Source organism: Python bivittatus, unplaced genomic scaffold, assembly GCF_059951505.1.
Source record: "Python bivittatus isolate LINGU-HERP-01145 unplaced genomic scaffold, Pbiv_v1 ctg000530_np1212, whole genome shotgun sequence".
Lineage (NCBI taxonomy): Eukaryota > Metazoa > Chordata > Lepidosauria > Squamata > Pythonidae > Python > Python bivittatus.
In genome coordinates, this window is record NW_028277085.1 from 6,923,283 (window position 1) to 6,937,914 (window position 14,632).

General features: G+C 38.6%; 1 protein-coding gene across 3 annotated transcripts in view; it reads left to right on the forward strand.

Annotated features, from left to right (window-relative positions):
* Nucleotides 1–14,632, forward strand: part of ATOSA (atos homolog A) — a 38,073-nt gene extending 23,441 nt beyond the window's left edge. For 2 of the 3 annotated variants that reach the window (XM_025176614.2, XM_025176609.2), the window contains exons 4-12: nucleotides 539–664; nucleotides 907–2,743; nucleotides 3,710–3,844; nucleotides 5,614–5,693; nucleotides 6,754–6,862; nucleotides 7,490–7,648; nucleotides 10,079–10,147; nucleotides 12,206–12,405; nucleotides 13,643–14,632. In XM_025176614.2, coding sequence (XP_025032382.1) covers nucleotides 539–664; nucleotides 907–2,743; nucleotides 3,710–3,844; nucleotides 5,614–5,693; nucleotides 6,754–6,862; nucleotides 7,490–7,648; nucleotides 10,079–10,147; nucleotides 12,206–12,405; nucleotides 13,643–13,796 — 2,869 coding nt within the window. In that variant the 3' untranslated portion in view covers nucleotides 13,797–14,632. The remainder of the gene's footprint in view (nucleotides 1–538; nucleotides 665–906; nucleotides 2,744–3,709; nucleotides 3,845–5,613; nucleotides 5,694–6,753; nucleotides 6,863–7,489; nucleotides 7,649–10,078; nucleotides 10,148–12,205; nucleotides 12,406–13,642) is intronic. The other variant, XM_007422168.4, reaches the window with a different exon arrangement.

The following is a 14,632-nucleotide window of genomic DNA, read 5'->3' on the forward strand; positions in this document are numbered from 1 at the left end:
TTTGCTCCCTCTATGATAATATCTCTATAGGTTTTTATTGTGAAGCCTCCCAAAATCGTTTTGGAATTAGGGAGCCTAGAAAGTTGATTAATGAATGAATATAAATCAATAATCATCAGTTACCTGAATTCAAATCATATCAACTATGTAATAGGCACTACTAAGGCAGAATCTTTTTTCCCCCTACAATTGTGTATATTCATGAATGGCAAATAGTGCTTTCCACTTTCCAGCAATATGTATTCATGTCTTGAAATTGCTAGAAGCCAATTGCCACATAAGGAAAAAAGTCAGTAGTACATATTCTGGATTAAAATTGTTTCCTTTGAGTCAAGGTGGACTCTCAGAGACTACATAAATGCATCCATGCAGTTTCGTTGGCAATAATATGAAAGGGAAAATGGTCATGAATGATTTGGTTATGGGGAATATACTACTACTATTATTTTGGGAGGATAATTGCATTCAACTACATTGTTCTGCCCTTTCTGTGTATTTTTCACCAATATGTATATGTTTCTTTTTGATATATTTTTAGAAGTGGTGATCGATTTATTGAAGAGAAGACCCTCTTATTGGCTGTCCGCTCTTTTGTGTTCTTTTCTCAGTTAAGTGCTTGGCTGAGTGTTTCACATGGAGCAGCGCCTCGTAATATTCTCTACAGGTAGGCTTTCAGCAAAAAGCACCCTCTGTTCATTCTTAGCAGGCCTGTGATGATGATAAGTATGTTTTTACATACTACTTTTGATTTATTTAGTCTGCATGATCCCATTTAGGAGAGATTTTGTTTTATTTTTAAAAAATTATTTTAGATTGTGTGCCCAAAGACTCAGGAACTAGAACATTAATTGCACTAAATTTAGTCACAAACTGCTTTGACATTGTATCTTGCTTTTAATGTTTCAGAGTAAGTGCGGCTCACGTGGATCTGCAGTGGACATTTTCGCAGACACCAACAGAACATCTTTTCCCTGTCCCAAATGTTTCTCACAATGTGGCCTTGAAAGTCAGTGTCCAATCTTTGCCTAGACAATCTAACTACCCAGTCCTGACTTGTAGTATTCATACCAACTTTGGCTTCTATGAAAAGAGAAGAGAAGAGGATAATGTACATCAGCACTGTGATTCTGTTAAGACCGAACCATCCAGTGTGCCCATCTCACAGCGTTCTTGTGGCAAACTGATGTGGGCTGAAAGTGTGCTTGGAATAAAACAAGGCCCTGAGTTTAGTACTGCCGTCAGAAACCTGAAGCTTTATCCATTAACTGGCCTTGGATCTGACTTTGGATCATTAGAATCTAAAGTTCAGTGCTACACAGCCGCTGTGGACAGTAGGACACTATTGCAAGAAACATCAGAGAGAGCTTTAAAGTCCTCTTGCTTGACTGATATCCATGTACGTAATGGCTACTCTTCCCGCCAGTCATTGGGAGATTCTATTCCTTTGATAGGCTCTTTACTCCAAGAGCGGCATGAAGTTATAGCAAGGATCGCCCAGCATCTCATCCACTGTGATCCAGCAGCATCACCTGTCACGAAGGCTTTTAGTACAAATGAAATAGGTGTGGCGAACTCCAAGGCCCTACATCATGCACATGAAGAGAAAAGCTTGCTGAAGAAAGGAAGAGAATTGTCCTCTTCTGCTGCTAACTTGGAACACAGTTCTTCAGAAAATGTTGGAAAAGCCCAAATAATACCAGAAACACCCTTGTCTCACTCTTACGTTCCCGTGACCCAATGCTCCCAGCAGGCAAGAGAGGAAACAAACCCTCTCATAAGCTCTTTACTTCAAGAGAGGCAGGAGGTTATAACAAGGATTGCCCAACATTTGACTCACTGTGATCCACCAATATCACAAGTTGCACGGCCTGCGTTCAGTTTTCATGACATTAGTGCAGCGAATCCAAAGGCTTTTCATGGCTCCTGTGAAGAGGACAACCTGCTGAAGAAAAACAAGGAAGTCTCTCCCAATTCCTTCTCTAGTTCTAGATTGGCTTTATCAGTAGATAACCCCAAAACAAAAATTAAAACATCAACAACCCCGCTGCATTTACTTAGATATGATGATGGAGACCAGAAGGTATCCCCCAACTCTCAGTTTAGAAAAAAACCGCTGCTAGTAGAGACCAGTGAAGTAGTCCAAAACACATTTCGTCAGTCTCCTTCCAGTAGAAGTAAAAGTCCTCTAACTTGCATGACCCAATCATGTAGCAAAGAAGGTTATAAATCAGAACTGACAGATAAATTGGAGTCTGTGCTTTCTGGTTGTCCCCATAAACCTCAAGTAGCAAAGAGAGGCATTGCCAAGCAGTGTTCACATTTCAGTTGTAGTAATGAACTGGTTTGTAGAAGTAAATTTAAGGACAGAACGATTTCTTGTGAAAATAGTAACCCACACTGTTCAAATAATCCCCAATTGGGTCAGTACAGAATACTTGAAAATGTTAAAGTGACTACAATGCAGACATCTGACAGCTGGTACAAATATGAGCCTCAGCACTTAAATAAAGAATCAAAACAATCAAATATTTGTGAACAAAACTCCCAGCTCACTAGTATTGAAAACTATTTACATAAAGACCATGAAATTTTCAAATGCAAAAGTAAACAAGACAAAGTGAAAAATACAAATGATGAGAATGAAGAGCCAACATACTATGAAGTACAGAAGCATTGTCAGAAGAAGCCCGTAGAAGATTCCTTGGCTGCTTCGTTTGAACAAAAGAAGAATGCAGAGGTGCTGGTGGGTGATACTTAATTTGCATGCCTTCAGTTCTGTTGTATGTTCCTCCCTGAAGCACTGAAAGTGACTTAGAAAAAAGTTAATTTCTGCCGTGTGTGTGTGTGTGTGTGTGTGTGTGTGTGTGTGTATCTATATATCAACACCCAGAAGAACAAACCATTGCAGCATGAGGAACAAGAAAGATGTATGCAGACATTTGGCACCCTTTTCTGGCCAAAGCAGTGTTAATTGTTTGCTGGAGGGCATTTTTCTTCCTTTTGGCTTGATTTTTAACCATACATAATTCTGTAAAGTGGGTGTCTGAAATCCTTATACCTTATAAATTTTTCTTGTACGTGAAGCTGAATATCCATAAATGCTTTATGGGTTTAGTAATAATACATGTAGAGTACAGTATATGTAGGAAAGTTATGACTTGGCTACTGTGCTACTGAAAGATTATTGTATTAAGTCAAAAATTATTATAAAATAAAGGTGCTTCAGTTCTCAAGGAAAAGCATCTTGGCCCATGGAATTTTTCCATCTTTACTTGGCAGTCCTAAAAACTGCTATAAAATGGATACTGGATTTTACAAATAAAACATAAAATAAAACCTATTTCTGTGGTAATGAAAATAGAAAGTGAGCCAGCCAGCATGTCCTTTATATTTGAATCAAAATATAAATTAGTTCCCTTATAAATTCTGTGGCCCTTTAGCCCTCTGAAACCAACTGCCACCTTTTAAAAGAAGTTACCATTGAAAGCACATCTACAAGGGAGATGCAGCAGGTGTTTTGGTAGGACAACATTTCCTGAGTTTCCTTGTTCTATAGTTCCATCACTGGAGGAATAGGAATAAGTTACCTCTTAATTTGTTTTAAAGATTAAATATCTGTAGGATGGGGATTGTCCATGAGGAACCCGTGCCCAGCTATCATCCAAAAGAACTTAGGAAAATGGAGTCATAATTGCACTCTTTATAACAGGATGTTGTCGTCTTGTTTGGACAGAAAACAATACCACTTAAACATGTGTGGCGCAAAAGTAATTTTCACCACTTGGATGGGACTTCTACTAAGGCCTTCCACCCCCGAACTGGATTGCCTCTCCTTTCAAGTCCGGTAAGTTGCTATTTTAGAGCCATGCTCCATCCTTCCTTTGTTTTCCAGGTTTTTCAATAATCTATGTACTACTAAACTCTTGTATCTGTTTGATTGTTTGTAACCTTCAATTGAGTGAAACCGTGCACTGTAAGGCCACAGTTTTTCAACCAAGGAACTTCAGATGGGCTAACTTACAGAATGTCCAAAATCCAGGACCCATGACTCCCATGCTATTTAAATTTGGAAAAGTTGTTACCACTTCAGTGCCACGATGCTACTGCTGCTTCAGCACTGCCACCATGCTGCCGCAGTCAACTGCGGTTAAGTGACCCTCTTTTCCAGTGCTCCTTGACAGCTTCCCACAAATCAGTGGGGAAGCTGGCAAGAAGTCTAAACCTGAGGGAGGGAGGGAGGGAGGGAGGGAGGAAGGAAGGAAGGAAGGAAGGAAGGAAGGAAGGAAGGAAGGAAGGAAGGAAGGAAGGAAGGAAGGAAGGAAGGAAGGAAGGAAGGAAGGAAGGAAGGAAGGAAGGAAGGAAGGAAGGAAGGAAGATTTCTGGTGTTCCCTGCCGATTTTCCATGAGGAAAGTCAATGGGGAAGTCTGCAGGAAGTCAGAATTTGTTCCTGCTCCCACTGCTTTTTTGCCCACCTGTGGTCCTTCTGTTTCTCTGTTTAGGTAAGGAAGTATATCTGAAACGATGACCCAACGGGTCACGGGTTGTCTAGTAGCCTATAAACACTTTATATAACTAATTTCATAATTGGGTTTAGATGTTGTGTTTTGTTTGTGCATTCATTTTTTTATACTGCAAAACACCCAGAGGTTATTTGGTAGTATATAAAGAATGCAGGCAAATAAATAACTAGGGGTTGGTACAAATGTTTTACTGCTTTTTACAAATATAAACAAAACATTAGTTTTGAAAAAAGAATGCTTAGTTTGATAACCAGTTTGAGTGATCAAAATGACATTCCCATAAGCTTAGAAGTACTTTTGTCAAGTTCTCGGCTGCGCCACCTCCACAGAAAGCAAGATTCTTTCAGGGTTTCTTTACCAAGATGTATTGAAAGAGGATAGGATAAGGTTACAGAAATCTCAGCAGCTGGATTGGTTTCCCCCTTTAGAATTCAATTTATCTCCCAGGTTCTTAAGGCAGAGACTTTCTCCACCTTACTCATGGATCCTGGATGAACTGGTGAAGAGGCTGGTTCTCTTAAGTGAGAATGGAGGAATGTCCAGCTGGCTAGAATGTGAACCTCTCTCTGGCTCTAAATATACTGTGACAACTGTGGATACTCTAGCATTATATGTGGAAGACTTTGTTTTTTCCTGCCACCGCATGCCACCTTTTTTCATCATTTCATGCAGACCCCTTTTTGAATTAGTTTGCGGTTGCATGATGCATAAGTGCTGTTCATTAAACTAAGTAATTATTGTACAAACTGAGGTGGAAATACATTTGTGCTTATGTATATTTCTGGATATGCTTATCTTATGTATATTGATTCCAATTAAATTCAATAAAAGAAATCACTGCATCGTGACAAATGTACCACTGTATCAAATCGTGATAGTGGCAGTAGAGATGGTGATGAAGCAAGCCAGCATATTTGGCCTTCAAGTTATCTGTTTGAAAACTCCAGTTCTGGTACCTGGGACAGATGTCTCATCTGGCCAATTGGTGGTAGTCTCAATTGTTTAATTTCAATTATTACCATAAATATTGTATGCACTAAAATTCCAGACTCTCTTGCAGTGCAAAAACATGCTGTGTTTCTGCCTTTTCAGGCTCCTGAAAGAAAAACACAAACAGGATGCTTTGATCTTGATGCATCATTATTGCATCTGAAATGTTTCTCCTCCAAAAGGTATTTATTAATTTTTTTTTCTAATGTTTGTGTATTCTAAAATATACTTTGGAGCAAATTAGTATTTTGGAATAAAGGATGAATGAGTTGAAGCAGTTCTGAAAAGAGGAGAATACTTTCAGATAGACGTGTGCGGTTGATCAATGAGCCCAGGAAAACTTTGAAATTGCTGCTAAAGGAAATGCCACTTGCTACTAAATTTAAAGTTCATATACTTTCCAAAAAAGACAGTGAATGTTGGCTCAGTGTGTTCAATAAAATATGACATGGCACATTAAATTGGGTGTTTGTTTATGAAAATCAGATCACGCTGTAGGTCTCAATAATGCATGATTACACATAGTTCTAAAATAGTGTTTTCCAAACTTGGCAACTTTAAGATGTGTGGACACCTCCCAGAATTCCCCAGTCAGGATGCTAGCTGGGGAGTTCTGGAAGCTGAAGTCCACACATCTTAAAGTTGCCAAGTTTAAAAAGCACTGTTCTAAAAGGTTCACAAATGTTCAGTCATCAGTGTATGTTTTTCTCGAATTCATATATCATGTTACAAACACCTAAATATAATAGCAGAAGAAATTGCTTTCATAACTTTTTGATTTATTATTGATAAATAATAAGAGTCACTTTTATGTGAGGTGGGCAGCTAAATAAATACGATAAATAAACTAAATAAATGTTGCAGTGCCCGGATTCCATAATTTGACCTGAGGTAATTGTTATCTAACCAGTGAGACAAAGCAGATTGGCAGCTTAGTTGTGTCTGGCTTGAAGAGCTACGAAATGCTATAAAATGCTGGTGAATCTAACATCTAGAAGTTCTTGAGGACTGCAGAGAAAGATGCCTTGTGTTATTCATGCTAGCATTTTTTTCAAAGTACTATCTGTGCAGTGAGTTACGTTTCTTTTGAGACAGCCTTATCAGTATTATAGTACTGAAATTGTGTACATTCCTTTTACTTCAAAGCCTAAGTATTTGAAGCCTGTGTCTTAAAAACAAATTACTGGAATGCACATGAACCGGAGGAAGAAAGTTAGACCTCTGTATTTTTTTTTTAACTAGTCCACAACGATGTATAAGCAAAGAGAACGATTCTGACATCCATGAGAAAGCACTTCTAAGTTCCAGTGCACCATCTGTTACAAGTCTTAGCCTTCTTGGAAACTTTGAGGTAACTTACATATTCCAAAAACTTCCTTTTTGTAACTGACAAACTGACTCTTTCCTATGTTATGTGTAACATGATCCGTTTGTCTGCATGAAGGAGGTTCTGAGTTCAGGCAGCTGATCTTCAGTTAAAGGAATGCAGTAATATCCATGGCTTCTTCCTGAGATTTTGGAAGCCGTTGCCAGTTGGATTGGCCAGCCCTGGGCCAGAAGAATTAGTCATCTGACTTAATCGGGGAACTTCCTTTTGAGCCATTATCTAGACCAGCGTTTCTCAACCTTGGCAACTTTAAGCATGCCAGCATGGGAATTTTGGGAGTTGAAGTCCACACATTTTAAAACTTTCAAGGTTGAGAAACACTGATCTAGACTTCTGTTCTTCCCAAAGTGCTGCTACCTGTTCTTCAAGAGTTGCCTTGGCTCCTCTCTTTCCATTTTTGAAGGCAAATCAAAACTCGTTTCTTCGGATCATATTTTCAGGGTTTAAGATGCTTTTAACAGTGATGCATGTATTTTAGTGATTTTGCCTCTGTGTTTGGGTGGTTAAGCTCCTTGATCTTCCAGATGGTTATATTGACCAATAAAATCATAACTGTTCATGCATTTTTTAAAGTTGCATTTGTCCTTTTAGGAATCTGTACTGAACTATCGTTTAGATCCCCTGGGTATTGTAGACGGCTTCACAGCTGAAGTGGGAGCAAGTGGAATTTTCTGTCCAACTCACATGACTCTTCCCGTTGAAGTTTCTTTTTACAGCGTTTCTGAGGACAATGCACCCTCTCCCTATATGGTAGATATCTGAGCTTTCTGTGCATTTGTTCTGTTTGGTGGTTTTTTCCTGTTTTGAAAAAAAGTGGTTTTTTGTAAACAAATCCCTGGGCTTTTCATGCCTCAAAAATGGTACAGAAAAAGAGACTGCCCTAGCACAGCTCCTCCTTGCTATTCATTAAAGCAACTTGCCTGTTTTCAGGCTTCCATATGATCTGAGATTAACTTTAAGAAGTCTGTTCCTTAGACATTTTTTTCATGCTTGCTCAGAAGCTTGAAAAACACTGGGCTACTTTAATAAATAGAAGAATGCTGCAACTTGTACAAGGTGTGTAACACTAATTCCCAATCCTTCTCAATGTATGCACAGTCCTAATGTATACAGATATCCCTTGCTGTCCTTTTTCTGGTACATGTTTGTATTTAAGTGTCAAAGTACACCACTTAAAATGGAAAAATATCAGTCATGCCATCAGCTTTAAAAAGCACACATTTATATTGCTAGCTTTGTCTGCAGTTGACATGGAAGTACATACTCATTCCTTCCTGGCATCTCTGCAGAGTGAATGAGCAAACATATTTATGATGATTACAGCTCTTCTTTGTCTTGTCATTCAAACTCCAAAAGTTCCAGGCTCCAAAATAGACATTATGAATCAGCTGTGACTCCTTTTAGATTGATGGGAAATTAATGCAGTTTCTTAGAAGCTGTCTCATACATTGCACATTTTAATTTTCATGAAGAAATGAGCAGCCCACATATGAACAAATATCAGGAGTTCTCAAAGTGTGGGTCTGGATGCCCAGGGGTTTCATGAGCACCTTTTGGGGGGCACAGTTTTTTTTAAGAAAAAACCTAATCAGCCTTCCACAGGCAGTGTGGAAGTGTTCAAACGCAACTGAAAACATGCAGGCTTTGCTCCTCAATTTGCCTGAAAAAGTGCCAGGGGGCAGTTACAGTACTGCAAAGCTTGAGAATCCTTGTGACATATAGAATTACAAGTAATAATTAAAAGTATTATATTCTTGCCAATTCCTAATCCAGTGAAACTATTACTCTTATTAATGGGAGTCACATAAATTCATATATCAGTGTGGTTTGAGTGACAGATCTTCTACCCGTATCCTAGGATAGACAGTACATAAATAGGTACTCTGTAATGGCCATTGGTTAATCAAAATGAGAGGATTTGTGTTTTTTTTTACCTATTAGCCATTTTGTTTGTTCTCGAAAGGAAAAATATGCATGTTTAAAGGTATTTATAAAATAATTACTGGAAGGTAGATTCCATCCCCAAGAGCTGACAAAACCTCAGTACAGGTAGTCCTCACTTAACAACCATAATTGGGACTGGAATTTCTGTCGCTAAGTGATGCAGTCATAAAGTGCAATATCATGGGACTGCATTGCTTAGCAATGGCAATCCAGGCAGTCCCTGTTGCCATCATTAAGTGAGGATTGCAAGTTAAGCAAGTCCCAGGTGGCTCACAAGCAGGCAGGGTGCAGTGTGAGCGTGGCAGGGCAGGGGGTTGCTGCTGCCGGGCAAGGGAAGGTGCGAGGGACTTACCAGAGCGACTTGTGACATTCCCTGCTGGCTTCCCGATTGACTTTGCTTGTGGGAAGCCGGCAGGGAAGATTACAAATGGTGACCACAGGACGCTGCAACCGTCGTCAGTGTGAGCAGGTTCCAAGTGTCCAGATTGCAATGACATTGACTGAGAGGAGGCTGGGACAGCTGGAACTTCAGGACCGGTCATCAGACCTCCTTGTTCAGCACTGTCATAACTTTGAATGGTTGCTGAACGAGTGGTCATTAACCAAGGACTACCTGTATACCTTTACTGGGACTACCCTGGGACATTACCTCCTTTGGATTAAATAAGAGTGTTGACACAGTCATTTAAAGTGTACTGTTGAGTCAGGTTGCTTTTCTTCCCTTATAAGCACAGCCATTAATATGCTGTTATTTTCTCAGTGGGTTGCAACTGCCATTCAGTATTAAAAATATGTGACTATCATTGGCAACTAATAATGCAAATGCAATTTGTAAACTAAACATTCACCTAATATTTATCTTATGGGGATTGGGGTTGTGCAGAGTTCTGGATTTGAAGGGCAAAGGATGATTCCAAGTGTGCAAGGGCACATACGTAGCATCTTACATCTTCTAGTTTCATGTGGCTGCCACATGATTTTGAGAAAAGATGCATTTGGTCTGAGCCACATTTTCCCCTTTAAATCCAATATTGCTGCATAGCCCCAATAGAGACAGTAGACAGGACTGTAATGCTTCTTACTAATTACAATCTTGAATGTTGCGACTATGCAAAAATACTTATCAGTTTCTCTTGAGTGTAATTTTGTGAATTAATTACTTTGATGTGCTAATGCTTATGTCCATAAGCCTAGTTGTAATCTTATGCTTCTTGTTTTCTGTTCCTTCCCTCTCAGGGTGTAATTGCTTTAGAGTCCCTTGGTAAAAGGGGTTATCGGGTACCTCCTTCAGGAACAATACAAGTGGTACGTACTGTGTGGCAGATATTACGTTAACTCCATGGTATCGTAGAGTTGGAAGGAACCATTTGGGCCCTGAAGCCCAACTCCCTGCTCAGTGCAGGAATCCAAATTGAAGTATCTCAGATGGAGGGCTGTCTAGTCTTTGCTTGAATACAGCTAATAAAGGGAGGATACCACCTCTTTGTGTAAAGGGTTCCACCACTGAATTGCTCATACTATTAGGAGGCTTCTTTTAATATTCAGTTGGAATTTGCTTTCCTGTAACAGAAATCCAGTATTTTGCATCTTGCATATTGGAAAGAGAGAAGATAAGTCTCGTCCTTCTTGTAGTGTGACATGCTTTTCAGTAGTTGAAGACTTCTGTCCTATCCCTCCTTAAGCATCTTTGCTTAAGGCTAAACTTACAAGATCCTTCAGTCTCTCTTTCTGGGACTTAGTTTCTACTGCTCTGATCTTAATTGCCTTCTTAGTGCTCTTCCAGTTTCTCTCATTAATAAAACTGCTTTTAATGTATTCATTTTTCATTAAACTTCTCATTAATAAAAAATATTGAAGAGTAGAGGACCCAGGACAAATTCTTGTGGCACCTCACATGATACTACTCTCCAATTTGATGAGGCACCATTCATGAAATCTCTTTCGAGTCAGCTATACATCCCCTGAATTTTCACACCCACACTTAACTAGCTTGCTAATCAGTAAGCTATAGAAATGCTTTGGTAAAGCCTTATTCTAATATACAGCTAAACATTTGCTTCTGAAGAAAGCTTGACATTAGACTTACGAGGATATTCTTAGTTGCCCATCTTGGCCAAGACAAGGAAAGTGAAAATAATCTGTTGCTGGGTTTTATTGTTTTGGGTGAAGGAGTACACTTCTGACCATACCAAGTCAATTTAGGCTAACTGAGAAATAGGGAGATAGTGTTTGTGAAGATACATGGTTAATTGCAGAAGTCATGTTGCTTTAGGTTGAGAAGAGTAAGAAGGAAACTTACTCTTCATTATTTTTTTCCACTGAGGACAGGGCTCATTTCTATGAAACCTGGAATCCTGCTTGGTGACAAAGTCTAAATGTTTGCTTTTGGTTCTTACTACAAGTCAGCTAAAGATAAGTTGAATGTTCAAAGGAGCTGGTTTGTTTCCTGTTGAGAAATTAAACCTTTTGCAAAATACAGAGATTTTGCAGAGTGTGATTCCTAATAGAATCAGTTCTATTAAGCAATGATTAAGTCAAGGCAAAGGTTTTTATCACACTGAGTTAATCAGCTCATTAATGCAAGAGTGTCTATGTCACACCTATAACTGTTTTGTGAAAGGCAGTAATCAATATGCAAGTATCAGGGGTCTGCATCTTCAGTATTTCATTTCCTTTTGAACCTCAGTTTTGTCATTCCCCCAGCCACAGGGATGTGTGTCTGTCTGTTAGTCAATTTTGTTCAGGCTACAACTCCATAGATAATTTGTAGTTCATGAAAGCTGATGTTACAATACGTTTATTAGTTTTAGGTGCTAAGGAATATATTGTTTTGCCGCAATACACTAACATACCTAGCTCTCTAATCAAAATATTTAGTAATTCTTTGGAATACCATCCCTGAACAAATGAAAGTATATTGCTACAAGAAATTATGAACAGAAAGGCATAAAACCAAGCTTGGACATTGTAATGAGGTTTTTTTCCCTCTCTCTCTCAGAGGTTGTTTAAATTGATTTCTAATTTGGAATAGTAACTGATAAAATTAAAATGTACTTAAGAGAAATGTTGACCAGTGGCTTAAAATAAAGATTGCTAACTGTATTTGTCCGTCCAAAGAAGCACTAGGAAGTGGGGAAAATATGTTAAAATTAATTTTTGCAACTTAAGAAGCACCAGTGAGAAAATTGAGTCTGGTGTTAGATTAGGGTTGGCCAGAACCACAGTTTCCTCCATTCCATTGGATGAAAAAGTTTTCTGGAGGGGATCCACCTCTATAAATATATTTAATTCTTTTTATCTGCTTCAGTGATTTCATTGAACTCATACCATTCTCAAACACCTGGCCGTTCTTTCTTCCTCTAGACCTTATTTAATCCTAACAAGACTGTGGTGAAGATGTTTGTGGTGATATATGACTTAAGAGAGATGCCTGCCAATCATCAAACATTCCTGCGGCAAAGAACTTTTTCTGTCCCTGTGAAGCGAGAAACAAAAAAAAGCATTATTAAAGAAAATACTCGACATACTGAAGAGAGACTATTACGCTACCTCATTCATCTGAGGTGAGACACCGGCTAAGGAAACAAAGTTCTGAGGTGCTCCCTGGCGTGACCTCTGGGGGTCCAAGGGTTGCACTTGACGTGCCAGGGGGCTGTACTGAGGGTCACAAAGTGTGCAGAGCTGGCATTAGGTTCCTTGGTTTTCAGTGGTGATACACTTATTACAGCACTACGCTTGCACTATACTTTTCCCCAATTAATAGGAAATGTGCTGTCACTTGTCATCAGTAATGGTCAAAAGGGGCCTTTAAGGGATATATAAAGGGAATTTAGGGACTGTATATGTCCCTGGGTACCCATTACCCAGCCCTTTTCCACATCATTTAGAAATCCCCTACCTTTAAGAAGCTATTTTTTTCTCCTTATTGTAACAATAGATTTGGTATTAGTGACTCAAGTTTAGCTGCTGAAATCATAGACATCCTCTCCAAAAGAAATTAAGTCTTAGAATGGTCAGTTGTTTAATGGCTGAATCTCCTTGGGAGGCCCTAATTAAGGATGGGTCACACTTCCATGGCAAAGCTACCTTAGAAAGTGGTGGTCAGCAAAAACATTTGAACCAGACTAAAGTTGACATTTACTTTTTACAAAAGTTGCCTTGTAAAACCTAAGAGGTCAATAATGCAACTTTTCATCTGAACTCATTAGACCTCTTCAATGACTAAACCAGCTTCTGTAAAGCTAATTCAAATAAGGTAATATCCAAACATTAATTTATGGGTGTACTTGCATCTGGACTAAAAGTCCAGCTTGTTCTTTAGAATTGCAGAAGACGGTCCAGAGAGAGAGAGAGACAAAGTAGAAAAAAATAAGGCCACTGTTTCAAATTAGTGCTATGCTATGGTGCTTTGCCTGAATATATAATTGCAAGTTTGCAATCAGTTTTTAAAATTTGCTCTTATTTCAACTGTGAACCTTGGGGAACAAGCATCAGACAAACTGAAAAACAGTCCCTTTTGTACTAGTTTACATTGTCATTGTTGCAAACAGGAACTACCTGTGTGATGCGAAAGAATTCATGAAACCCAAGGATATTGGCAGAACTGTAATATGAAATAAAAATAATTTACTTTTAAAAATGGCTGAAACTTGGAGACCTTACAAAATGTTATTCTGGGAAGGCTCACTAGATTTCTAGGCAGAAACATTGCTAAATCTTACTGAGGCCCATCTTGTGAGGTGTTCTGTTGTTATGTGATCATTCATCAGTGACCGCTCTTGATACCTGTTCCCTTCCCAGGTTCCAGAGTTCCAAGTCTGGAAAGATCTACCTCTACAGAGATGTAAGACTTCTGTTTTCCCGAAAATCCATGGAAGTGGACAGTGGCGCTGCATATGAACTCAAATCTTACACTGAATCTCCAATGAATCCTCAGTTTTCACCCCGGTGTTAGCAAAACACAACAGTGAGAATATTTCCTCAATGACCAGATTATTATTCAAGACGAAACAATAAAATATCCTGTGTAAAAGTTGAATAACGGAGGTAGTGAGAAGGATGGTCAAATGGGAGTCAGAGCTCTTGGACCAGTTCAAAAAGGCTTCTAGAATGAACTTTGTGTATTTTGAATAGACTGGAACACACTTAGTCCTAAACTTTTTATACTCGTTTTAAACCACTTCATTGGATGTGTTGCAATAGCAGATTCCCAAATTAGTTTAGTGTTTACACCTTATTTTATTTTATTTTTTGGCTATTTAATATTTAATGTTCCTTTCACTTAAGTGATGTTTGTCTTTACTGTTCTAATGTAGCACAAATCTGATGTAAAATCATACTACGTATTTTTGACATTAATATTGAAATCTTGAAATATATACAGAACCCTTTACTTTGATGTGTGATGTGTTTTTCAGTGATTCTTAAGTCACTTAGAATAAGGATGGGATTTTGAACTTCCATTACATTATCATACTATGCAAGGATGTGGGAACAGGAGAGGGTCATGTATGTCTTTTATATTGCTCATTTCTTCCCACACTTAGTTCCCATGATAAACATAAAACCATACCAAAAGAAAAACATTTTGATTACTCATGATTCAACTCATAATTAGCACCTCCTTTCCCCTTTAAAGGTCTCTCCTCAAAGCATTTCACTTTATCCTAATAGATATCCACATTTGACATTACACTGCTGTCCCATACCTGACTTTCTCAGACTGTAGTTTTTTTTTAAAGATGTACTGTGAAAACAAAGTAGTATTTATATCGTAAATATATGTGAAAA